The 25,562-nt window shown below is 48.6% G+C and overlaps 11 protein-coding genes across 11 annotated transcripts; 5 read left to right on the top strand and 6 right to left on the bottom strand.

Moving 5' to 3' along the window:
• Positions 1 to 53: 53 nt before the first annotated feature.
• N7516_001904 (deoxyhypusine synthase) lies at positions 54 to 1,284 on the top strand (the record flags this gene model as incomplete). Its single annotated transcript, XM_057214624.1, has 3 exons — positions 54 to 272; positions 344 to 1,144; positions 1,213 to 1,284. 3 exons carry the CDS (start codon positions 54 to 56, stop codon positions 1,282 to 1,284), a joined length of 1,092 nt encoding a protein of 363 aa, XP_057076507.1.
• A 1,039-nt stretch (positions 1,285 to 2,323) lies between these two features.
• N7516_001903 (putative MATH and UCH domain protein) lies at positions 2,324 to 6,121 on the top strand (the record flags this gene model as incomplete). The annotated part of the gene is made up of 3 exons (XM_057214623.1): positions 2,324 to 2,579; positions 2,640 to 5,484; positions 5,545 to 6,121. 3 exons carry the CDS (start codon positions 2,324 to 2,326, stop codon positions 6,119 to 6,121), a joined length of 3,678 nt encoding a protein of 1,225 aa, XP_057076506.1.
• Positions 6,122 to 6,545: 424 nt separating this feature from the next.
• N7516_001902 (rRNA (cytosine-C5-)-methyltransferase NOP2) lies at positions 6,546 to 8,747 on the bottom strand (the record flags this gene model as incomplete). The annotated part of the gene is made up of 1 exon (XM_057214622.1): positions 6,546 to 8,747. One exon carries the CDS (start codon positions 8,745 to 8,747, stop codon positions 6,546 to 6,548), a length of 2,202 nt encoding a protein of 733 aa, XP_057076505.1.
• Positions 8,748 to 9,048: 301 nt separating this feature from the next.
• N7516_001901 (uncharacterized protein) lies at positions 9,049 to 9,817 on the top strand (the record flags this gene model as incomplete). The annotated part of the gene is made up of 2 exons (XM_057214621.1): positions 9,049 to 9,163; positions 9,204 to 9,817. The coding sequence occupies 2 exons, from the start codon at positions 9,049 to 9,051 to the stop codon at positions 9,815 to 9,817; spliced, it is 729 nt and encodes a 242-aa protein (XP_057076504.1).
• A 707-nt stretch (positions 9,818 to 10,524) lies between these two features.
• Positions 10,525 to 13,143, bottom strand: N7516_001900 (cell differentiation and development protein Fsr1; the record flags this gene model as incomplete). Its single annotated transcript, XM_057214620.1, has 4 exons — positions 13,026 to 13,143; positions 12,689 to 12,967; positions 10,842 to 12,629; positions 10,525 to 10,784 (listed from the first exon to the last, which is right to left on the bottom strand). The coding sequence occupies exons 1-4, from the start codon at positions 13,123 to 13,125 to the stop codon at positions 10,525 to 10,527; spliced, it is 2,427 nt and encodes an 808-aa protein (XP_057076503.1). The 5' UTR covers positions 13,126 to 13,143.
• Positions 13,144 to 13,885: 742 nt separating this feature from the next.
• On the bottom strand, positions 13,886 to 15,111 carry rad14 (DNA repair protein RAD14; the record flags this gene model as incomplete). The annotated part of the gene is made up of 3 exons (XM_057214619.1): positions 13,886 to 14,301; positions 14,360 to 14,951; positions 15,010 to 15,111. 3 exons carry the CDS (start codon positions 15,109 to 15,111, stop codon positions 13,886 to 13,888), a joined length of 1,110 nt encoding a protein of 369 aa, XP_057076502.1.
• A 276-nt stretch (positions 15,112 to 15,387) lies between these two features.
• N7516_001898 (uncharacterized protein) lies at positions 15,388 to 16,451 on the bottom strand (the record flags this gene model as incomplete). The annotated part of the gene is made up of 2 exons (XM_057214618.1): positions 15,388 to 15,827; positions 15,899 to 16,451. The coding sequence occupies 2 exons, from the start codon at positions 16,449 to 16,451 to the stop codon at positions 15,388 to 15,390; spliced, it is 993 nt and encodes a 330-aa protein (XP_057076501.1).
• A 605-nt stretch (positions 16,452 to 17,056) lies between these two features.
• N7516_001897 (PaaI family thioesterase) lies at positions 17,057 to 17,521 on the top strand (the record flags this gene model as incomplete). Its single annotated transcript, XM_057214617.1, has 1 exon — positions 17,057 to 17,521. One exon carries the CDS (start codon positions 17,057 to 17,059, stop codon positions 17,519 to 17,521), a length of 465 nt encoding a protein of 154 aa, XP_057076500.1.
• A 104-nt stretch (positions 17,522 to 17,625) lies between these two features.
• On the bottom strand, positions 17,626 to 18,429 carry N7516_001896 (SDR family NAD(P)-dependent oxidoreductase; the record flags this gene model as incomplete). Its single annotated transcript, XM_057214616.1, has 1 exon — positions 17,626 to 18,429. The coding sequence occupies one exon, from the start codon at positions 18,427 to 18,429 to the stop codon at positions 17,626 to 17,628; it is 804 nt and encodes a 267-aa protein (XP_057076499.1).
• A 1,590-nt stretch (positions 18,430 to 20,019) lies between these two features.
• On the top strand, positions 20,020 to 22,796 carry N7516_001895 (uncharacterized protein; the record flags this gene model as incomplete). The annotated part of the gene is made up of 5 exons (XM_057214615.1): positions 20,020 to 20,034; positions 20,094 to 20,613; positions 20,664 to 21,569; positions 21,625 to 22,023; positions 22,078 to 22,796. 5 exons carry the CDS (start codon positions 20,020 to 20,022, stop codon positions 22,794 to 22,796), a joined length of 2,559 nt encoding a protein of 852 aa, XP_057076498.1.
• A 178-nt stretch (positions 22,797 to 22,974) lies between these two features.
• Positions 22,975 to 24,986, bottom strand: N7516_001894 (putative extracellular endoglucanase; the record flags this gene model as incomplete). The annotated part of the gene is made up of 5 exons (XM_057214614.1): positions 22,975 to 23,136; positions 23,192 to 23,996; positions 24,050 to 24,071; positions 24,142 to 24,492; positions 24,545 to 24,986. The coding sequence occupies 5 exons, from the start codon at positions 24,984 to 24,986 to the stop codon at positions 22,975 to 22,977; spliced, it is 1,782 nt and encodes a 593-aa protein (XP_057076497.1).
• Between the last annotated feature and the right edge of the window lie 576 nt (positions 24,987 to 25,562).

The raw sequence follows: 25,562 nt of genomic DNA, 5'->3' as shown, positions 1-25,562 counted from the left end.
CCCTTCCTCTTTTTATTTTCTTTTCTTTCCTTCCTTCCCAATCCATCGCAAATATGAGTGCCCAGCAGCTTTCGGCAGTTCCCTCCTCGGTGACCGACTCCGTCCTCCAGAGCTCGCAACCAGTCCCAGAGGGATCTCACGTAGTGAGTGGGGTGGATTTTGATAAGTTTCAAGGACGAGATATCACCGTCGCAGAAATGGTGGACAACTTGTCCCATACTGGTTTCCAGGGTAGTGCAATCGCGGAGGCTGCTCAAATCATCAATGAAATGGTAGGCCTGGAATATAATTGTCAATCTTTTAATCCTTGAGTCCTTAAAGGCTGATGATATGTTTCCGTTAGCGCGCCTTCCGTGATCCCGAAACGGGAAACAAAACCACCATCTTCCTCGGCTATACATCGAACTTGATTTCGTCCGGTCTTCGAGATACCCTACGTTATTTGGTGAAGCATAACCATGTATCCGCCATTGTGACCACTGCTGGAGGTGTGGAGGAGGATCTGATCAAATGTTTGGCCCCTACATATCTCGGATCATTCTCGACTCCCGGTGCTGGACTTCGTGCCAAGGGCCTCAACCGTATTGGCAACCTTCTTGTACCCAACAATAACTATTGTGCTTTCGAGGACTGGGTGGTGCCCATTTTGGACAAAATGTTGGAGGAGCAGGAGGCTGCAAAGATCAAGGCCCGGGAGACTGGGGATGAGGAAGACGAACTTCACTGGACGCCAAGCCGCATCACCGAACGACTGGGTCGTGAGATCGACCACGAGGATTCGGTTCTGTACTGGGCGGCCCGGAATGGAATCCCGGTATTCTGTCCCGCCCTGACGGATGGATCTCTAGGTGACATGCTTTACTTCCACACCTACAAATCTTCCCCGCAACGACTCCGGGTGGATATTGTGGATGATGTGCGCCGAATCAACACCATGGCTGTCCGGGCGACCCGCGCCGGCATGATTATCTTGGGCGGTGGGGTCGTCAAGCACCACATCGCCAATGCATGCCTGATGCGCAATGGGGCCGAGCATGCGGTGTATGTGAATACCGCGCAGGAGTTCGATGGCAGTGATGCGGGTGCGCGGCCGGATGAAGCGGTGAGCTGGGGCAAGATCAAGACGGATGCCAAGTCTGTCAAGGTGAGTTGATCCATTGTTCTATTTCCTATTTCGTTAGGCCCAAGCTAACTTTTCCTTTCTCTTTTTAGGTCTATGCTGAGGCCACGGCGGTATTCCCTATGATTGTGGCTGCTTCATTTGCCCGTGCCGAATCGACCTAGAATTGATTTTCACCTTTATCCCTCGAGTCTCGGTAAGACGGAACTGATTGCCAAGGAATGCGAGAACCCGCGGTCTACGGAGTAGAAATGGTTTCCTTTTTAAAAAAGAGCCAATCAGGGTCACTCACCGCCGAAAAGTGATCCGTTTTGACTCAATCAAGGGTCTTTGATCGCGCAATTATTTCAAGACAGGATTGGCTCCCGTACATTGTACCAACCGGTGGATCTTTGTACATCAGGTATTGTTGTAGGTACGTTGATCGGCCTGATACGCCTATATGCCTGATATGCCTCAAGAACAGAACAGTTTTCCGAGGCCCCCTCGATAACCAGGGTTGGCAAGGCCAGTGGCAAAGGGGGAGAAATTGAGCCGAGTCGCCACCAAATGTTCCAAAATTGGCATTTCCAAGGTTAAGAATATTCTCCCCTGAGTGGGGATCAGGATCGGCACACCGCTAGACTTCAGAAGTACGATAGTTAGTTATAGCACTGTACAAGATGTATAAGTTGAATGTTAGAATATAGATCTCTAACATAAAGGGCTTCAAACCTATATCGTAGGTAGTATATGTATTCATATATGCATATATACCTAGGTCCTAGGTAGTCCATACATATAGTCCATAGGCCTTAGGCCATCGTATATACCAAGACCCACTCGGCAACTTCCCCCGGACTCGTTTTTCTTTTTTCTTTTTCGTCTTTTTTCGTCTTTTTCTGTCTTTTTCGTTCTTTTCGTCTTTTTCAATTTCTTTTCTTTTCTTTTTTTTTTTTTTTTTTCTCCTTTCCCCGACTTTTTCTTCTCTTCTTCTTCTTTTCCCCTTATTCTGTAATTTATTCATTCGTTTCCTTTTCTTTCTCTATCTCCCGGACCCCTTCGCTCCACATCTCCAGGGCTCCGCAACCTTCTTCTTATCCGATAAGCCCTTATCAATATTTATACCCGAAGACAAGTTGGGAGGATACAACTTGCTTGCGCTTTATATATCGCTGAAGCACATTCGTTGGAATTAGTGAGGTATTTTCGAATTGGAAGGCCATGGACCCTTTACCAAATTCGCCAGTCTCGGGGCCTGAAGTGGAGGAGGATACGACGAGAACAGCAAATACAGAGACCGAGTCATTAAACCAATCCCCCGAATCGTCACGTTCAACTCCTCAGTCAGTGCCAATTTTTCCCTTAGAAGGACTGGAACATGCATATTGGGCAGAGTATGAGGAGGATACAACGATCCCAGATGAAGACGAGATGAAAGAGATCGACGGCGGCGATTCGGATTACAGTGCCAGTGATCGTAGGTCAACCGTACAAGCAAAAACCACAGAACATACAGTATTTACTAACTCCGTTACAGACAAATATTGGGAAACTAACTTCTTTCGGGATTTGGGAGATCCCGAATACATTCCCACTGAAAAGGCCCGTCTTACGTGGACGATCAAGGGCGTTCGGGGCACCCGTGAGAACCCCAATCATGAAAAAGTCATTCGCTCCCCACCAGCATTTGTTGGGGGATATTGGTGGCGAATCAAGTTCTACCCTCGGGGGAACAATGTCAATGCATTGAGTGTCTACCTCGAATGCTCCGCCACAATGCCTGCTCCAGAGGGCAAGCTTCCTAAGACAGAATTTACGGTCCGTCGGGGCGCAGCCGATGCCTCACTGGATGATAGTGCCCCAGAGATTCAAGTACAGATGGCAGCCACGGACGATTCGACGACGTGGTTTGAGAACTATAAGTCTCAATATCCTGCGACCAGGAACAACTCCCAATCCGATCATGGAACGTCAGGCTCTTGGCGTGTGCCGGCACAGGTTGGTGTCATTGTATACAACCCACAAGAGCCACGCACTGGGTGGATGCAGTCTTCCTGTCATCAATTCAACGCTCACAACCTGGATTGGGGTTGGACATATTTCCACGGTCCATGGGACCAAATCCATTCACGCCGGCGAGGTCAACACCGTGCTCTCTTGAACGACGATACACTCTCGTTTGATGCATACATTCGTGTAGTGAATGACCCTACCAAGTCCCTCTGGTGGCACCCGAGTGATTCCGAGCCAACTTGGGACAGCATGGCCTTGACCGGTTACCGGCCTCTGGGTGACTCAATCATCAATCACAGCCCAGAGGTAGCCGGGCTTGCCTCGTGGCTGCACATTGCTCCATTTTGCAAGATCATTCAAGGTATTGACGTACTTGAACATCTCACCAATCCCCATGCTAGGCCGAAGCCTCTATGTGATGCTCTTCAGAGGCTTCTATGGCAGCTTCGCTGCCAGACACTCTCCCCGAGCTATGTCGATACCGACGGCGTGACGAGCACTTTGCGTAATCTGCATGAGTTTTCGAGCGATGTGTCCGAATTTTGGGAGCGCCTGCGTCGCAACTTGGAGCTAGAGCTGAAGGGGACCGATGCCGGCAAACAATTCGCCCATCTCTTTGACAGTCCCGTTATACATAGTCCTTCTGATGGTGAAGCCACTGTGAACCTGCTGCCGACTGACTTCAACTCGCGACTTTACATACCAGTTGATCAAGCCAAGTCTACCTCCGAAGCCGTTGGTGGATACTTGAGCGCTAAGCCCGGTCGATGGTCGCTTCCATCGATTCTCCATATAGAGTTTGGCCGTCATACCCTGGACAAGGCCAAACGTTGGCAACTACGGTACGACAAAGTGGAGCTGAACGAGGAACTGGATCTGGCTCCGTGGGTTGTTGATGGCCAGGGTAGCAAGTATGTTCTTTATGGGTATATCGTTCATCGTGGGCGCCGCACGTCGGGCAAGTTTTTTAGCATCCTTCGCCCAGCAGGTCCGGGTACCACATGGCTAGCCTTTGACGATGGTAGTGACAACCGCGTGGAGTGCTTGACTCAGAAAACAGCCATGGGTCCACACCTTGGTCTGGACCCTTCCCAGCCTGTGGATCACAAGAAGGGCCATGACGTGCCTGTCGTGGCAATGTATATCCGCGGCGATATGATATCGGAGCTTTTGCCTGGTCCCCAAGGTCCTTGGGAAGTTCCTGAGACCTTGAAACAATATCATGAAACAGGCGTGTACCACACTGGTGACAAGTCCACGGATGATGTCCAAGTTGAGATTTATTCGCTTCCCCAATATGACCAGCTGACTAGCCTGTTTGACTCCTACGATCTTATGGCGCAGGCCAAAGCGGCAAACAGTGTCATGTACATCACCTTGCCCCGCTCATCACGTTTGGCAGAACTACGCAAAAGAATTGCTATATGGAAATCCTCAGGCTCTGATCCCATTGGTCCCGAGCGGGTTCGTTTCTGGCAGATCGGGAACTCATTTGCTCAGTCTGGATCATCGTTGGCGTTTGATCGCGCTATGGATTTAAATGTTCCACTAGATCCTTCATTGGGCACTGTACGGTTCTGGATGGAAACCATATCAGAGGGTACGTTATTACATTCACATTCATTTGTAACCATCATCCCGCTAATCTCCAGCAGAGGACGCTCAATTTTTCGCCATCCCAGACCCCCTGCGGTTGCCACTTCAGAGGATAAGCCGGATGACCTGGTCATCGACAATCCGATACACGAAGCTTCTGAAAATATATCGTCTGTGGCCGAAGGAGACGCCGTGGCTAGCTCGTCGGGAAATTCTCCCCATGAGGATCATGCTGCGTCGGATACCGAGAACTCTGTCATTGATGATAGATCACTGCCTCCATCAACCACATTGTCTTTAGATAATGATGCCGATGCTACTGAAAGGACAGAACAGGAAGTGGTGTTCGCTGCTGTCGCTGCCCATGAGCAACAAGCCATGGCTGCTGTTACGGCAACTCCGTCAGCAGAAGCCACAAGCTCCGCTCCTATATCACATCCCGAAGTTGAATCTTCTATACGAGAAGTGGCACCTCAAACACAGACTGAACCTGAGGTCAAGTTGCCCGTTGGCCATACATACTACTTCATTCAAATCTTCGATGCGGACAATCAAGTGCTTCGTACCGTGGGGTCATTCTTCTCCAAGCTTGATGCCAACGTCAAAGTGTCTATCCGACGGCACTTACAGAGGCCTCTTCGCCAAGACTTCCTCATGTGGAAACGAGTCGATGGTGCTGCTGTTACTACTGTGTCGCCTGCTGACAGCTTCGATGATGTGATGGCTCCGCACGGAGCATGTTTCATCGTCGGGGATAAGTTGACCAAGGACAAGTAAGTACATATATATCTAGTTTTACAATGTTTAGTTCTTTGGTTCTAACATGAAGACAGGCGTACTCGACTTGCTTCGTCGGGATTATTCACCAGTCCAGACCGTTTGGTTCAGTACCTATGGGCCGATTCTCGTGGTCATCCAATCCAAGGCTTCACTGGCACTAAGACCATCGAAGCCACTTTCACAAATGACTACTACAGTGGTCAATTCTTAAAGGGTTATCACCATGGTAGAGGCAAGCACATCTCTAGCACAGGCATGATATACGAAGGCGACTTCGTCTTTGGCCGACGCCACGGCCGAGGCAAGCTAAATTACCCCACCGGAGACTCATATGATGGTGATTGGATTGAAGATGTATGTCATGGACAGGGTACTTACATCGAGAAGACGACAGGAAACAGATATGTCGGCGGTTTCAAGGATGGCAAACGCTACGGCAAGGGCATTAGCTACTGGGAGGTGGCCGACGCAGAGTTGGATCTGTGTCAAATTTGTTACACCGAGGAAATGGATGCAGTCTTTGCCGAGTGTGGTCACCTTTGTTCCTGCGTGACTTGTGCGAACCTTGTGAGCCTGTGTCCAATGTGCCGCAAAGAGGTCAAGAAGGTGATCAAGATATATCGGGCATAGAGTATTGGAGTATAGACGGGATGTTTCCAACTTGGTTTTTCTTTTTTCTTTTTTTTTTTTTCTTTTCGGCACTTACATCCATTGATTTCAGCGAAGGGTGATTTAGGATACGTGGGGGAGTGATGCGATTGATTTTATATATACTCACATACTCATATACTGCTGGTACATTTAGATTGTTGATACACATACTACATACTCGAATAATTTGAATATCTTTGATTTAGCACAATCATCTTACATCAAATTGTTTCTTTTTACTCTTTTTTTGTTATTTTAATTTAAACACAGTTTGATCTTAATTGAACAAAAGGTATATATATCCAATGCGCCGGGTCCCGGACCTAATACATGATGCTTTTGACTTGCCCGAAGAACGAAAAATGAAGAATTATACACAAGCGATACATGATCAAGTCATTGATCATTTGCTGGCCTTCTTGGCCGACTTCTTATCCTTCTTCTCGACTTTGGCCTTGCTCGCAGTCTTCTTCTCTTCCTTTTCCGTGCTGGCGGGCTTCTTATCTTCCTTGGCCACGGCCTTCTTCTCGCCCTTTGGCTCATTGGTAGACTTCTTCGAGGCAACGGTCTTGGTCTCTTCTTCCTGACTTGGCGTTGTCGTTTCAGTTGTCTTCTCTGACACCTCTACCTTGCTCTTCTTGGGCTTGTTCAGAACACCCTTGGGGTTGACACCCTTGCGACGCAGACGGTTGCGCTCAGCACGAGCGATGCGCTCGACATCCTCGGGATCATCGAATGAGCTGAAAGCACCACCCTCGAAATCAGCGGCGTGTCCGTTCTCATCAACAATTGGGGTCCTATCAATGGACTCATCGTCCGTGGAGGCAGCCGAAGAAACACTACGAGACTTCTTGGAGCCCTTGGAACGGGGTTCAGTATCATCCGACTTGGTCACGGGGGTCACGGCAGTCTTCTTCAGCTTGCAGACATAGAAACCATCAACGTTCTCGCGGTGAGGGAAGTAACGGCGGGTGAGCGCCATTTTCGGATCGAAAGTCTTTCCCATATAGCTGAGGAATCCAGGGCTACCGAAGTTACCAAGACCGGTGTCCACGACCTTAACATTGGGACGCTTGCGAAGCACGTACTGCACAACAGCCTCGTTCTCTTCGACTGTCACACTGCAAGTAGAGTAGACAATGTATCCACCGGTCTTGGAGGCGTGGTCAACGGAATCAATTGCAGCCAAAAGAAGCTGACGCTGCATGTGGGGAATGGCGAGGAAATCACGCTCGTTCTTGGAGGTCTTGACACCGGGATCCTTCGAGATGACACCGGTACCGGTGCAAGGAGCATCGAGCAAAACACGATCGAAGCCACCCATGGCCTTGGGGAATGCTGTGCGGGCATCCATGTTCGTCACAATGGTGTTCTTGCAGCCGAGACGGTGAATGTTACCAATCAAACCCTTCGCACGAGGCTTGCTAGCATCGTTCGCGACAACACAGCCAGTGTTGCGCATCAGGGCAGACATGTATGTTGTCTTACCACCGGGGGCAGAGGCCATATCGAGGACACGCTCATTAGGCTGGGGAGCAAGAGCCATGACAGGAAGGAAAGAAGAGGCAGCCTGGAGAATATAATGACCAGCGAGGTACTCGGGGGTGGCACCCAGGGGAACCGGAGACTCGAAAACTTGCAGGCCAACCTTGGACCATTTGCCAACGGGCTCGAGGACAACACCACGGTTGATGAGGGCCTGGGCGAGGGAGCGTCGGTTGGTTCGCAGAGTGTTGGTACGGATAACGACAGGGCGAGGAGTCTCGTTAGCTTCGAAGAAGGCAAAGGCCTCCCTGGGGGTGAACAGGTTGAACAGCTTCTCAGCCAGGAATCGAGTGTAGCCGTAGTACGTGCAGATATCGTCGAGCAGGAGATCGATATAGTCGGTACGCGACTTACCAGGCAGGCCGAGGGTCTTCAGGTCACCCAGAATTCGAATGGTGTCTGTGATGCGCTGGCGAAGCAGCTGCAGATCGGGGGCGAGCCCCGGCTGGGTTTGGTCGGCGAACACATCGGGTGCAGCGATGTTGGTCTGCAGAGCGGCTTCCTGCATTTCCTGCTCAGCAGCTTCCTCCTCCTCTTGTTGTTCGGCATCCAACTTCCGCGACAGACCCTCGATGTTTGCGGCGGTCAATCTCTCTTCGGCATCGGAGTCCTCGTCGTCGGAGAACATGGCTCCACGGGTGTGGCCTTCCTCGTCAGAATCGACAACCGAGTTATCATCCTCTAGGTCGGACAGTCCTTCAACCTGATCGTCGCTATCCATTGAGCCTTCACTGATCCCATCAAGATCACCGAACTCATCATCATCCTCCATATCCTCATCATCATCAGACATAGGCACAGGCACGGCCTTCTTTGTGGCGGACGGTTGCTTCTTAGATTCCTTTGAATCGGCCTTGGGAGTAGCACCATTGACCTTCTTCTTCTTGGGGGCTTCCTTCTTCGAGACAGTCTCATCAGCATCAGATCTGCGACGCTTTGCAGGTGCAGGCTTCGGAGGTGCCTCAGCCCCGCCAGCCTTGCGTTTCTTGAGCATTGTGATTTTTGTCTCGTCAAGCGGGGCCGGGGGGCCCTGCTTCTTCATACGGCGACCGACACCCATTGTGAAAAAGTGGTGTGTATGGGGACGTTAATGGTGTTTGCTTCCTGGGGGAGCTTGTAGATTCTTTCCGTCTTTTTTTTTTCTCTTCGGGCGGTGAATGCCGGCAGTACCGATGTTATGGAAAGCGGTGTGCTTTAAATTTATGCCTTATATTTCAGGTGCCCATTGTTGTCCTATCGACATCCAGTCGAACCTCCGGGTGCAGGCCTCCACTACTCCAACAACCATCGCCTTGGGTTTGCTTTCTCCCTTTCTATTTTTCGCCTTGAGAATCTCTACTACCTAGTCTAAATTTCTCACCATGTCGGAGCTGACCTTCACTAAATCATTCTTGTCCACGCTGGACTCGCGGCCTATCAAGCTTCGCGCTGATCATGTCTTCGACTCAGAACAAATTGGACTACGAGTCCCCGTGAGTCTTGATGCGAACAAACCCTAGCTTGACTACCGATGAAGATCATTCTAATATGCTTTCCGAAAACGATAGTACACACTCCCCCCGCCTTTCTGCCCCGCACCCTCCGATGCCCAAAAAAGTGAGGTCGACACAGGCACCAGGCTCATCCAAATCAATCACTGTTCGCGTCAAGTCTGCCCGCAACCCTGCTCTAGAATTCCTGATCTCCAATGCCCCTCTCTCAACCACCTCGGTCCAGGATATCCGGGATGCAGTACAAGTACGCGTCACCGATGCGCAGGGAGGCCAAGTCCCGCTAGACAAGATCAAGATCTTATACAAGCGGAAGCCAGTGGCTGGTACCGGGAAGACATTGGCCGAGGTATTGGCAGATGAACCAGCCATTCTGGCGGGAGGCAAAGAAGTCGAGATCGGGGTGATGATCATCGGTGGCGCCCAGGTGGTTGAATCTGCTGTGGCTCAACCGGAGATTACAGAGAAGCGAAATGAATCACCTCCCAAGGCTGCTATAGGTCTGAGTGGTAAGGAGGTGTTACATACAGAGGCTTTCTGGGATGATCTGCAAGGCTATCTCGAGCAGCGATTGAAGGACGAGAAAGAAGCAAACCGGTTGAGATTTGTGTTCAAAGAGGCGTGGGGCTCAGCCAAGTAGAGTATATCTGCAGGGCAGCGCAGCGAAATAATGTCAATATCAAATAATACCTGTATTTGTTCCAAGTCGTTTCACATGTCCCGGGTCCATGATAGTCTAACAAGGCCAAGTCTGCTCGATGAATGGTATGGATTCAAATGTTATACACACAACATGAGCTACCAGCGTCTAAGGCATAAGCTACACATGCAAATTCAAGCAGAACGAAAAAAGAAAGAAACCATCCACACCAAGCAACCGATACACCAAATATTGGGATCAAGACAAAGCCTATCAGCCACTCTTTGAAACCCAATGAAGGCCCTATCACAAGAGCGAATAGAACAGTATTCGAACAAGGTATGCCCAGTTTCTCATAGAAAGTCGAGCATGTAGCGAAACAGTCGAAGGGGAAGAAAACATCCACGCACGCCAGGGAATCTTTGTTGAACATGTTATGAGCGAAGTAAAAAGTACACATGTTGAAAAAAGAAATCGGGAAAAAAAGCAAAATCACGTAGGACAGTATCATAGGCCTCACGCGTCGGTGAACACGGTTGGAAATGCTCGAAAGAACTGGTCCGGCCAATCGCTCATCCAGTTCATGGGATCATACAGAAAACGACGAGCAGACGCGAAGAGACAGTCACACACATACACACACACACACACACACACAGGTATAACGCAAAAAGAATCATACACGGGTTTTCATTCCGTCGTTTCAATCATCGGGAGCAGACCTTGATCACACCGTCTCCACCACCGCCAGCGACCCAGTGGCCATCACTGCTCCATACCACGGTACAGACTCCTTCGCCACGCATCAGCCGGTAGCCTGTCAGCTCCTGAGTACAGCTGCGCTTTTCAAGATTCCAGAGTCGCAAGCTTGCGTCATGGCCAGCCGAAACGAGCTCACGTCCATCTGGAGATAACGACATTGAGGCTATCGCTGCAGGATGAGCAAGCATTGTGTATGTACATTGACCTGTATCAAATGTTAGCGTATTGTGGAGGGAAGCAAGGTCTTTTGCATGCCACTTACCACTATTGGCATCAAAGAAGCGGATGTATCGGTCCTCATAGCCACTGATGATTACACCCTCTACGCTGCTTGATCCAGTAGCTCCGTGGACCACTTCTTCTTCTTCGGCCATCGCGCGGTTGGGATCAAGATTAACTGTTCCATCAAAGCCGACAGTCGTAGCGACGACTGAGTTCACCCCAGTAGCTGGTGTGCCATCATATGTCTCGAGACTGGCCATGCCCGCAATTTCTTCACCGGTCCGCGTGTCGTAAACAATGATAGAGGCATCCGAATAAGAGACGACAAAGTTGACGCCCGCAAGAGACAGGGGGCTGATGCATGTTGGAGAAGGAGAATCGGGGCGGTGAATGCGATGAAGAATGGTGTAATGGAAAGCTGGAGGTGGAACGGCACTGGTTTGAGGCAAGGTTGGGTAGTTGGAACCGGAGGGCATTGAGTTTGAGTTCGCCCGCTGACGGCGATTCCCTACCGGGGCTGAAGGAATTTGAGGAGCGGCGCTGATAGCCCAAATAAAGACGTAGCCATCTGCTGCGCCGGAGGCCAGAAGTAATCGATCCGATCCACCATACTGGGCGCTTGAGTCGCCAAAGACAGAGCCCATGGTCCCGGGAAGAAGGCAGAGTCCCCAGACTGCATCTTTATGCTCGTGGAAAGTGGCCTTAGGATCAATTCGGTTACGTTCCCATAAACGCACGCTAGCATCTTGGCCACCTGAAAACACCAACCCGTTACCCCCAAGGGTGTTGTTCTGAGACGATGAGCAGGCGGCAAGAGAAGTCACAGCGCCTTCATGTCCGCGATGAGTAAATTTGCTCGTAACGTCCGAGCCATGGCCAGAACCAGCTCTAGGGCCACCAGAAGTACCTGGGATGTTCCATCGCTTGATCGTTCCATCATCGCTGCAAGTGCAAATCTCGGGCTCGTCTAGGCTATCATCACCGGTGAAGGTGACAGATCGAATCACATCCAAGTGGCCACGAAGCGAAAACTGGACTCTGAAGAGGGAATCTTGCTTTTGTGCTAAGTTCGCAGCCGTTTCCCGGGCTTCAATTGCACCTTCGCTCTTGCGCCTTGATCCCGAGTTATTCCTTCCGTGGGAGAGAGACCCGCCCTTGGTCGATTCGGAGCGCGTAAAGTTGGCATTTGGGAAAGCATCGGTATCCGGGCGATGAGGCGGGACGCGTTCACTGACCATGAGTTCCTGCTCCACCGGTTCGTCAAAATTCCACCCATCTACATCCTCTGTTCTTTCCTCGGCCAAGTTTTGCAGATTCACATCCTCCTTGACGACCACTCGGGGGCCCTGGGCCGGATATGCCCTGTTTGGACGATCATCCACTGTGCCCTGTTCGTATGTTTGGGTTCGATTTTCAATTCCTGCGACGGGAGCTTGCTGCTGGTCAATTGACCGCCGATCCATGGAATACTGGTTTTGAGCACGAGCCATGGCATTGTCGGAATAGTGATTGGACATCGGCTGGTGGTTTTGTAAGGCCAATTCACGCGCCATAACATGATTCGCCTTCTGCCGTTGCTGCTGAAGATAAGCCTCCTCCAGGTTCTGTTGCGACAGTTGTGAATTGCCATAAAGCTGGCCTGACATGTCGGAGTCGTTCAAGTCAGGTGGCGGGTGAGAGGCCGGGATAACGTGGTACGCGATTTCGTGGGAAGCTTTGGACAGGTATCCTCGGACTTTGTCTATATCCTCAATTTGACCCTCATGCTGGTTTTCGTGGTCGGGTTCTTCGTCATTCTCATGGTCCGTGCTGGGCTTGGGCCGTTGCGCTGGTGAACAACTCAGTCAATATTTCTACGTCGAGTGTTTATAATTGCGAGTGACATACCTTTCAGGAAGTTGACACTTTCACGTGCAGCATCTTTGGGGTCCTTAGGGTCTTCAGACTTTTCGTTGTTCGAAAGCTTCTTGACCTTCTCCCTCTCCCTCTTCAGAGCGATCTCCATCATCCGAAGATGCTTCGCAAGGGACTCATGCAAGCGTTTGCTTGTGCGCAGATCACCTTCCAATCGGCCAATGCGAGACTTCATCTCTGCCCTTTCAATCTCCCATGCATTGCGGTCGCGCTCGTGTCGGTGCCATTCTGTCTGTAGGAAGCGCATTACACCTGGAGATAGGTATCATCAGTCAATGGTATTCAAGAAATCAAGGAGATTTTTGCTCACCCTGTAATGTATATTCCGTGCCCTGTGGACCATTTGAACCATCCATGCCGCCGGGCATTCCTCCGATCCCAGCCATGGCTGATGGAGATTGCCAGGACATGAACAGACACAGGACAGGTCAAGGTTGAGAAGGGTCAAAGCACTGCAGGAGATATCAAGGGGAAATCAGGCTAGTAGTAAATCAAGTGACGTGTAAGGTGTAAGGTGCGAGCTTCGGTTTCTCCTAACCCCGGTAAATCGTATCCGCAGTAAGCGAACCAAGTCCCCTAATGGCGACAGCAAGGAAGCACGTTCCACACTGAGTCAGCCTGTGAATGAGGTGTCCTGAGGAGGAGGATGCAAAGGAGAGGAGCAAGGTCGGACAATGATAGTAAAGTTATGAGGAGGAGAGTGTACCTTCACTGATCTTTTGTTATGGTGAAGATGGGTTGCCCTCGGGGGGTGCTGACCGCCTTCTAGATGGAGAAGATTAGCCTGCACGTTACCTCCCGGGCTGGAGATGCATGATAATTTTGGTAAGCAATTGGATGAATTAGGGAGGGTTTCGTATTAATAAAGATACACATGAGAGAAGCTTTTGTGTGATAGAAGATTCTATAGGTTCCATAGGAACAAACAATCAAAAGCTGGGTTCTGCACATAGTATAACTATAGTTGAGAGGATTGTTGGTACCCAAATTCCCAGGCGTCAACTATATACTAGTATATAGATGTACTCCACAGCATAGATGCACCAAAGACTTGAATATTACCATTCTTTGATATGTATACATAGAAAATCTACCTTGATATTGAGTTTGATTGCTAATTAGCTCGTGGTCTCGTATAATAATCAATCATGCTATGGTAATTCTACTCGTCTAGAACTCAAGCTCTTCCACCTCCATGCCACATTCTACACACGTCTTGATACCAATTCCAGTTTCTGGGTTTTCAATGGATCGGCCCCATTGATGAACATGCTTCCGCCCGGAACCGAGATCATCGCCGAACTCTCCGCCCGAAGCACCTTGTCGATTGCGTCGGTAGGCCTCCACGCGGGTGCGTTTCTTTAGCTCCTGTAGCTTCGTTTTGAATTTGGCCTCCCGTCGCCGCTTCTTATCGCTTTCTCGCCGTTCAAATTCGGCATCTAGTGCCTCCGTTGAGCCCCATTTCTTGTCGGAAAACGCATATTCTTCGACTTGATATCGTAGATACAACATCATGCTGTTCCATGTAGATTTGTGTGGATTCGGACGCTCAAGGCGTGGAAGGAGCTCTTCGTCCCGTAGTTCGGCTGTGCGCAGGGCTAATCAGCGCGTCTCTCTTTTCACGGCCGACAATTAGGTACTCACGGTCTGTCAAGAGATAATCTTCTTTGGCTTCCGTCTTGGTCAACAAACTGTATTTTTCTGGATGCTTCTCCTTGCAAGTATGACAGATGCAACACTTCAGTTCTTCCTCCCATTTCCAATCAATCTCCAGACTACCACATTCACGACATGTCTTCTGCTTGCTTTTATCATCCAGGACACTTAGACCTGGTTCGAAGGGTCCCTCCCGATTTCGCTTTAATGATTGGAGTATTTGATGACGCTCCCATTCCTTCTGCGTCATATGTGCTGGCTTTTGTAATTCTTTCTCATCCAGCACATGGAGTTGTTTATTGAACGGGTCATCTTCTTGCGTCAAAAATCCACCCTTCGTGTCGGTCATCTTGCTAAAATCATAGTCGACATAGCTTGTAAAGTTTCGGGCTGGCTTGATCGAGTCTAATGGGCGATTTGAAGAAGATGCGTCGCGCATATTAGCAGGCTGATTGGACGCCGCCATCGAGGTGAATGAGCGCTTGGTGCCTGTTGCGGGCTGTGGGCTATTTGAAGCGGCTTGGGATAGTTCAGCTTCACGTTTCTCCCGAAGAGCTTTAGCTTTCATGCGACTAATTTCCTATCAAAAAGACTAGTTAGCTTTGGCTGACCATGTTGCAACCTTGGAAGTAACTTACTATCCTCCGTTGTTGTTCTGGAGTGATAGGACCGCGGGGAAGCTGTCCTGCCCCCGAGCCCTTGGGCTGCGAAGGTGGGGTTGAAGGCCGTTCTACTGACATCATCAAATTATGAGCTGAACAGTAACGACCGTTGTCCACAGTTTGGGTGATATGAGCAGCAAGACAGAAGGCAGAAGGCAGCAGGCAGAAGGCAGAAGGCGGAAGGCGGAAGGCGGAAGGCGGCCAGGCCAGGCGATCTTATAATCACGTGATATTTGGGTTTATCAATCGACGTCATTGGCCCACGGCAGAAGTAAACAAGAACACTAAAACACTAAAATCAATATTTTGGAGCCATCAGCCTGAATTGGCAAGAAAATCAATTGAACCGAGAAGCTATGAGTCTGCAGTCGGATAATCGAAGTCTTCCTCTCGGTCTTGGCCATACAAAACCTCACACACGCCCCCTACCGGCACGTCCATGACGGCGTCGGTTCCCTCACTCCAAATTTCTCGCCAATTGACCTTGCGATTTTGGGGGCCCATGATCTGATAGGAGGTGGCACCGGGTTTCATTTTGGTAGCACCACCGGGACGTCTTCGCGCCTTTCCGTCGATCACCGATACATTCGCGACCTCGTCGACAATGTTCTCGATGCTGTGCATGGGCAAGGTAAGGTAGCCTGTATTATATGTGGCAAGCGCAGCATAAATGTAGATAAGTAACATCACCAACCATGCGGGGATCGCCAGCGACCACCAACGGTTGGGATAATAGTAGATTCCTAGCTGATGGAGGAATGGAGATGGGAGATAAGACCATAGGAGATAAAACACTAAGTTAGTCTGGTCAGTATGCGGAAGATTACAAGAGACTGCACCGTCAATTCTTTTGCATGAGACATACAAAAAGCCAATGATGAAGCTAGGTATAACACGAAGCCATAGTATTCATAGGTAGGAACCTTGGGACTGGCGCGCGGAACGGTGGTTGCGCGACGGGCTGACTTGGCAACGGCTGCCTCGGTATCGTTGGGAGTCTCTACATCGGAGCTGTCCGGGGTAGTTGGGCGTGATGTAGTAGTCGAGAAGGGCGGCCGAAGAAGAGAAGTGAGTGATGGCGAGGGCGGTAGAGGGGTGGGTGGGCGATTGTAGAACGGAGGCGCAAATGCATTGGGGCCATGGAGAGAGCCGGAGGACTGGCGAAATGGATGATTCCGGTCAATATTAGAAGAATCATCGGAGTCGGTATCGGAAAATGATTGATGTTCTAACGAGTAATGCGACTGGAAATCCGCATCGTCCTCCACCTCGATCTCCTCATAGCCGGGGGAGGTGATATTGTCGTCTTCATAACTCTCTTGCGGTTCAGACGGGGATATAGGATCTTCGGCCAACAGTGGAGGAAAAGGCTGCTTGGCATCTAAGGACGAACTGAACGTCCTTGCTGAATTTTCCATTTTGCGAAATGAAGAAGAGTTGGTGTTGTTGGTATCTCCCCTTTTTCTGCAATCATCACCAGATTCACCGCCCATCTCTACATTCAGACTTGGACTTTTGGAGATTCATATTTGACGATATTTGACGATATTTGATGGTATTTGACGATATTTGATGGTATTTATTTTATATATGTACCATGTCATCAACAGCAACGTATAAGAATGAATTCCGTGATTTACCTTCTTGTTTATAGAATTGGACTTTGGGGTAGGCAACATATGTTGTATTTCTCTAGATCGACATGTGGACATCTCATCCGAGTTAACTAATCATGTAGGGACAAATCAAGGCGAAGGCAATACACACACTACTAACCTATCCTAGCGAGATATGCTTTAGATATGTTGAGATATGCATCCTCCAACTTCCGCAGCTCCTTTTCGGATCGAGTCCGTTGCAAAGGCGGCACATGCCGCTCTCGGCCCCTCCGACTCGGACTTCCACGAAAATATCCACCTCCCGCTTCCCCAACTCCGTACACTTTTCTCAATCTTGTGGTTTTTTTGGGGGGGAGCCATATCCTCGTTCTCCCAACTTAGTTTGCCTAAAGTGACCACCAACTATGAATGTCACCGAATTGGAGCATATCCGCGGGGTTTGGGGACGAACCAAAAATGACAGCCCCATCTATCGCCTTCTTCTGTCCGATGTTGATATTATTAGCGCAACTCGCGGCCAGATGCAGGCCCGACTTAAGCTCACAGCGGAACATGTCAATTCCCGGGGAACCATTCATGGAGCTGTCTCTGCAGCCATCATCGATTGGGCGGGGGGCATGTCGATAGCCACCCATGGATACGAGAGAACAGGCGCAAGCATTGATATCCATGTTTCGTATCTATCAACTGCTACCATCGGAGATACCCTCGATATCTCTGCCGTTGCTGATCGTGTGGGGAAGTCAATGGCCTTCACGACTGTCAAAATTTCCCGAGTTGTTGACGATGCAGTGGGCCCCTTGGTTTCAAAGGGTTCACACACAAAATTCCTGCCTGTCTCTAAGGAAAACCGTGACCTTAAGAGCTGAAACTTTATTCCAACGATGTCGTATATAGACAAGAATGTTCTTCCGATTTATTCAACATCTCTCTGCAGTTCTACCAGTTCTACCCCGGGACCTTCTATTCCCAATCATATCCTCCCCGTCGAAGATGTTATGCCACCATCCACAATGAGTTCCTGGCCAGTGATATACTGCGCCTCGTCACTAACTAGGAAAAGCGTAGCATTGGCAACATCCCACGCGTCGCCCATTTTCCCCATCGGAACTTGCGCGTGACGCATCTCCATGTATCTTTCCGCCTGACCATCCGCATATCTGGATACCATACATTTTGTGTAGGGGGTATCCATGAGCCCAGGAACAACCGTGTTCAAACGTACTCCCTTGGGTGCATAGATGACAGCCGTTGTTTTCATCAACTGAATGATGGCAGCCTTCGTCGCGGAGTATCCAACCTGAGACTTTCCAATGTATCTCAAGCCGGCAATGCTGGCAACGCTCACCACTGCACCACTGCCTTGCTGCTTCATTATCGGTAGCACGTGTTGACACATCAAAAACACGCTCTTGAGATTGAGGTCCACCTGGGAATCCCAAACTTCCTCCGGCATTGTAGCGGGACAACCTGGCTCTGACCTCCCGACGTTGTTTATGAGAATGTCAATCCGTCCGTGTTTAGCCATACAGGCTTCCACCAGAGCTTTTGTTGATGTAGCTGATGTCACTTCTGTTTCCACGACATGGCAAGTTCCACCCTCGGTCTCAATAGCCTCTTTGGTGGAAAGAGTTGACGCGAGCGTGCGATTGCCGCCGAAGATCTTCGCACCTTGTCGCGCTAAGAGAACAGCGATGGCAGCTCCAATTCCCCAGCCTTCGGATTGAGTTTGACCGAGGCCAGTGATGAGGGCGACTTTCCCGTGGAGAGACAACATGAGACTAAGTCGATATATAAAAACAGTGGAAGATAGAAGGAGATTTTGGGTTAATGAGTGACAATGCGTAGATATAAACACCTGTCTTACTCATATATGTGTATATATATATATATATATATAAAAATGCTTTGTTTAAATATCGAGGCCACCATACCTACTTAAAGGTAACAACGGGATTGGCCCGACGGGGTTCCCGCTCCCCAGCGGCACACTCCCGATATCCAATCCCATAGGCCCTCAGGGCTGACACATATGGGCGATTACCAGGATGTAGTGGAACTTTTCATAGGTTGGACATACTACACACGTAGATCTTAACTAGATGAAGTAAGGGTGTTGGAAACAAAGACTTGAAAGGACCGAGATTAGGATAATATGCCAATACAGTGGACATCTGGAGGGTAATTGAGTGTACTTGATGGTACTCGAGGGTACTTTGTACTCTGTATAACGTATGTTGTACTCCCTACATAACTATATGTACATTCTGCATAACTAGTTATGTAGGTGGTACAACACATACCACCTTTTCTAGTCTTACTATCTATCATCTATCATCTATCATCCAAAAACCCATGTCCTATATAAGATATATAAGATACATCAGATATGAACTATTCCACGTGAGAAATACCGGTTTATCTGCATGACAGTTCATAGGGCTTCAAACTCAACATTGGAACATTTGCCATGTGCTGTGACCCCCAAGTCTCCAGCCTCCACCGCTATATGACCTCCTTGCATTGCTGTAAATCATAGGAGAAAAGAGGCTATGTTGTATGTAGGTATTAACAAGGTTCTGTCTTCGCCTTGGAAATAGTACAATGATCCTTGTACTCCATACTCCGTACTCCATACTATATTCGATAAGATCATTATAGAGGGATATGAAGTATACCATATTACATTTATTTCATTATAACCTATCCAAGTACTCAGTAGTTAGTTAGTTAACTAATTCAAGATATCAAAGATATCAAGATATTCAGGGGGTGTGATTTCTTAGTGGAGTTGGATGGGACCCGCACCATCTGGGCCAATGGCTCTTCCTCCTGTTCTCTTCCTCCTTCTTCTCTTCTTCTCTTCTTCTCTTCTCCTCTTCTTCACTTCTTTTTATCTTTCGATCCTTTTTTGAATCAGCAATTGTGTGTACAAAGGTACTATTCCTATATAGGAATCTTCCATGCTGAATCCCTGCAATCCCTACAATTCCTACAATTCCCTCCAGATGGACATGCCAAGTACAATCGCCAAGGTCCAACAAAAGATCCACAAACTATCGGATCGACAAAACCCTCGACCTTTGAATTAATTTCCAGAGCCTATCAGCTCTTACGTGCACGAACTTGTCGAATCTCCATTGTGAGTGACAGGTCGCAAACCAAAAAAAAGAACATTGCTTTTTCTTTGCTGCTTCTTCTCCCCCCGCGAAATTACTGCATATAGTCACTTCCTCCCTGTCATTTCTGTCATTTCTGTCATTTCTGTCATTTCCTTGGCTTTTATATATCTCCATATATTTTTGTTTTGGTGCTTGTTTTGTTTTTGGTTCTTTTTTTCTACGGGGAATTGGACATTATACTCACAATGGCGAGTATAACGGTATATAACCACACTCCTCAAAATCATAGATAGAAATCCTTGCTAATATTTGAATATAGGATAATGACACAAATATTGGATCCTCACGAGGTGACGCGTCGACCACCTCGGGTGATGTTGCCAGTGATCTCACCGGTGGAGGAGGTTCATCAGGCTCGGCCCTGATGATGACTCTATTGCCTGCACTCGTATACGCTTTATTTTGGATTAGTCTCTTTCTGATATTTCGGCGAACTCAGCATCGATGGTACGCTCCGAGATCTTACTTGCCCGATATACATGAGAATCAACGGAGCCCCGAATTGCCTTCTGGCTGGGTTAACTGGCTCGGCACATTCTTAAAAATTGAAGACAATCATGTACTTCACCATTCTTCGCTAGACGGTTATCTTTTCCTGCGGTTTTTGCGCGTCTTGGCTGCAACATGTCTGACAGGCTGTGTGATTACATGGCCCATTCTGCTGCCTCTTCATGCCACCGGGGGCAATGGCAATACCGAGCTCGATATCCTGAGTTTCAGTAACGTCAAGAACCCCAACAGGTACTATGCCAATGTTATAGTGGCATGTGTTTACTTCAGTAAGTTTCTCGGGATTTCACTTGCAAACCAGCCTACTCACCCAGTATAGCGTTCGTGTTCTATGTCGTGGTCAGAGAAAGCCTATATTATGCGAACCTCCGCCAGGCCTACCTCAATTCGCCTGCCTACGCATCTCGAATGTCGTCCCGTACACTCCTCTTCATGTCAGTCCCGGATGCGTACAAAAACGAGAACAAACTACGACAAGTATTTGGAGATTCGATCTGCCGAACCTGGATTACCTCGGACTGCTCAAAGTTGGAAAAGATGGTTAATCGACGAGATCGACTAGCTGAGAAGTTGGAAACCGCAGAGACCAAGCTCATTCGACGAGCAAATAAAATCCGGACTGAAGCAATTCAAACAGGCGAATTGAATGTCGATATGTGCTTGGACTGTGAGTCAAGCAACCCAGCATGGTCTCACAAAGTCAAACGTCCCACGCATCGACTGAAACTTTTTGGCGAAAAGGTCGACTCTATCCACTGGTACCGGGCTGAACTCGCAAAGAAAACCGAAGAAGTATCAAATCTGCAAGCCAAACACCAGAATGGTGAGGTGAAACAGCTCAGTGCAATCTTTGTCGAATTCAACAGCCAGGCCGATGCACAAGTCGCCCTGCAAACCCTGTCGCATCACCAGCCGTTTCATATGACGCCTCGCTTTATTGGAGTCTCGCCCCGCGAGATTGTATGGTCGGCATTGAATCTTAGCTGGTGGCAAAGAATTGTTAGGAGATTTGCAATCCAGGGATTTCTGGCGGCGATGGTCATCTTTTGGTCATTCCCTGCTGCAATTGTTGGTGCAATTTCGAACATCACATACATCTGCACGCTAGTTCCCTTCCTCGGCTTCATTCTTGACTTGCCTGATGTTATAAAAGGAGCAATTGAGGGTCTTCTGCCTGCCGCGGCTCTAGCAGCGTTGATGTCACTAGTACCGATCATATGTCGCAGTAAGCTCTCCAAGTTCTCCTTGTTCCTTAAACCCCCTTGCTGACTCCTACATAGTATGCGCTAGACAAGCCGGAGTCCCATCAAAGGCACGAGTTGAGTTGTTCACACAAAGCGCCCACTTTGTCTTTCAAGTGGTACAAGTGTTTTTGGTTACGACCTTGACATCGGCTGCATCGGCTGCCACTGCACAAATTGTCAAGGATCCTCTCTCGGTCAAAGATCTGCTGGCGCAGAACCTACCCAAGGCCACCAATTTCTACATCTCTTACTTCATGCTGCAGGGATTGAGCATGAGTTCCATGGCTCTTGTTCAAATTGCCAGCGCCTTGGTGTTCAAATTTGTCACCACGTTCTTTGCCTATTCCCCTCGTCGTCTATTCCAAGGATGGGCGGAACTTGCCACTCTCAGCTGGGGCAATGTCTTCCCCGTCTTCACCAACATGGCTGTAATTGGTAAGCGCTGCTCTACGCATGCTTTAACGAGGATTAACTGACTCGACTCTTTAGCGCTGACCTATTCATGTATCGCACCTCTGATTCTGGGATTTGCCTTCCTCGGACTTTATCTTGTATACCAAGCCTACCGATACAACTTCCTCTTCGTATATGACATCGAAGTCGACACAAAGGGACTTGTCTACCCACGAGCCCTGCAACATTTGTTAACAGGTCTCTACCTGGCTGAGATTTGCTTGATAGGACTTTGCGCCATCAAGGGCGCTATCGGCCCAGTCATCATCATGGCCCTATTCTTGGTCGGTAACATCCTGGCACACATGTCGCTCAACGATGCACTCGCCCCATTGAATGCCTTCCTACCACGATCCCTTGATGCGGAAGATGAAATGCTTCAAGAGAAAGAAGATGCAGTGGCAGCGATCAACGAAGAGCGCCGCCCACGCGCAATAGCCTTTTGGAGATGGTTTCACCCGAACGTATATAAAGATTACGCGGCATTACGTCGAAAAGTTCGCCGCAATGTTGAGGCGGTCTTCTACACACCGGAAGAGATGCGTACAGCATATTGGGAGCCATGTGTGGCATCGCCACCACCGACGTTGTGGATCCCACGCGACAAGTGGGGTTTCAGTAGCCATGAGGTTATGGAGACAGATTCGACAATCAACATCACGGATGAGGGTGCGCACTTGAATGAGAAGAACAAGATCGTGTGGGATAAATATGACCCTCATCTTCCTCTACGGGAATTGAAAACCCTGTACTGATCTTGAATATCTGCCATGGAATTTAATGACTTGATGATAGCGATGGATTTGGGGGGCCCTTTTGTATATATATGCTGATATTGATACCGAGGCTGCTGAGGATCAAGTACTGTCAAATGCTTATAATATTTTCGAACCATTTCTTCAGTACCACTCGCATCATGGAGATAAACCTTCATCAGACAGTCAAGGTAAAGTTGACAGCATTTACAGCACCATTATCCCGCGGGAAAAACTCGAAGGTGAACACGGTCGATTGACCGGCGGAGATGACAGAGCTAATTGCAGATGAAGTGAGGATTACATGTGAATCGTCCCAGTTATACTGGTTGCTGTAGGTCTAGATCGATACATTAGTATATACATACTTAGAGGGGGAATAGAGCTCAACTTACAGCTCTCGCTTGCTGGATAGGACCGAGTGATACCGTCCAGTCATCGACCAGGTATGTTCCACTCTTGGTCAAAGCCTTTACTGCAGCGACCGTTGGTAGCCCACCCCAGGTGATTGGAATTGATAGGTCAGAGCCAGAGACAGACGAGGCCACAGCCGATGTGGACGACAGAGTTGGAGCCTTCCATTGAACAATTTGGATAATAGGGGACGAGTCACCTCCCGAGAACTTCAAGGTTAGGGTGGCAATGATGCCCGGTGTTGTCGTGGACGAGAAATGCTTGGATAAGTACGAAGCTGTGAAGATTATGTTCGCCCCTGAAACAGAATAGTCCTTTCCCAACGCTAATAGCGAGCCAGTAGAGTCACTGATTGCCGACAGGGTGTTACCATTGAAGATAAATGGAAGAGTCTGTGCTGTCACCGCCGTTCCATACTGGTGGAAAATATAAGCCGAAGATGACTGGATGGTTGCAGAAGCGTCCTCAGTACTATCTGGTAAACTATTTGCAGTTGACTCGGTGGATTTGGCGATGATGGAGAGTGAGTTAGGGTCACGCCAGACTCCGGTAGTTCGATCCAGATGGTCCAATCCATTATCCCATAGAACGCAGGAGATGTCGAGACTGGCTGCAGTTTTGATCAAGAAGTCAACGTACTTCCATCGAGCAGCGGGCTCGGTGTTAATGGGTGAAGCATCATATTCACCCAAAAGAAGAGGTACATTGGGGAAAGCATTGCGCAGCTGCTGGAAGTCAGATTGTACAGCAGTCTGGTCACTGTCAGATCCCCAAATGGTCTTTCCCCTGTTTGGAGTCAGTAAAGAATATCAAATTTTATACTGGGTCTATCCTCTTACCAAGCGCTGAAGATAAAGTCGTCTATAGAATCCAGCTAGCTAGTTAGTTCAACTTCAACCCAACCCCTTGTATGAACTTATGTATAACTCACAGGGACTGTAGTAGTGAAACTGAATAGCATATGGATTTGAAAATCCAGATGGTGCAACAAACCAGTCAGCAGTCTTGATGCTATCCTGACTACCCCCGACTAGAGTAACAACTCTTTGCGAGTTGAACCCACCAGCATCATTGATAGCCTGGAGAAAGATCTGGTTCAGTTTGTTGATCTCAGTACCGTCGGCGGCAGTATTACACGGAGGCTCATTAATAGGTTCAAAGGCAACAAGGTTGGATTTGCAGGCCAACTTGGTTCCAATTTGATACCAGAGACTGTAGAATTTCTCCTCAATCATGGTAAGATTGGCTCCAGATTGGGTAACATCGGCCCAAATCCATGAATCTATTTTATGTCAGTTTAAGACCAATCTTGGATACAAGTTCATATATCATACCATGATGCACATCAACGATGGCATAGAGTCCACGGGCCACAATCATATCAACCACATCAGAGACTCGCTGCAACCAGGTTGGGTCAACAGTCCAATCAGGTGAGGATCCAGTAAAGTGATAAGCCCAGGTAACTGGGAGTCGAACACTCTTAAAGCCGGCAGTCTTCACGGTATCAAATGTGGACGCCATAACTGGGACATTATTCCAGGATCCCTCATCGGGGACAGCATCAAGGGTATTCCCCAGATTCCAACCGGGATGCAGATTTGACATCAAATCAGAAGCTGAGATTGCACTAAATGTTCCAGTGCAAACAGCTCCTGCCGAGGCAGCAGTAGCTGCCTGTGCTGTGGACTTGGTTGTTGTTGTCAGAGTAGTAGTGGTAGTAGCCTGGACTATCCCGATGAGAGCCACGAGGGCACCAGAAAGGGGAATCTGCATGGCAAGATCTACTATCTGAGGGAATCTACAGATCTTGATTCGTAAAGATGCACAAAATATCAACGGGACTTGAAGGATATTTAAGGCCAATTTGATCATAGTAACTACATATGTATATATACCCTAAGCCCTAATCCCAGTCAAACGTGCGGGCCGACGAACCGGGGGTTGTGTTCTTCACGACATTACGGAAGTAGAGCGTGCCAAAACGCCCACCCTTCTTGACTTAGGCTAAAAGACCTGTAGATGAATTGGGCATGTGCTTGGCATAAATTGGAATAGATTGCATACTTTACTCTTTCACGGAGGAAGACTAGCTGGGAAAAGGCGCCATAATAAGGCCTCCAATCAAGAAGCCTATTCCCCTCTAAATACAAGGTGAAAGTCCGCAATGTAGTCAAGTCCGAAAAAGAGGTAGACATTTCACATGTCACCGGGTTTATATCTGTTTATTAGACGCGGAGAAGCTCCGTGTTGGCTTTTATAACTCCGTGGAGAATGAGGAGAACAACTAAGAAACTAGTATGTTTCATAACTATGGAATCATACAGACTAATCAAAAAAGACATATTGTTT

The sequence above is a fragment of the Penicillium verrucosum genome (genome assembly GCF_028828655.1).
Source record: "Penicillium verrucosum strain IBT 35672 chromosome Unknown utg000001l_segment0_segment0, whole genome shotgun sequence".
Lineage (NCBI taxonomy): Eukaryota > Fungi > Ascomycota > Eurotiomycetes > Eurotiales > Aspergillaceae > Penicillium > Penicillium verrucosum.
Note: the sequence above shows the minus strand (reverse complement) of the source record. Positions and strands in the feature narration are given on the sequence as shown.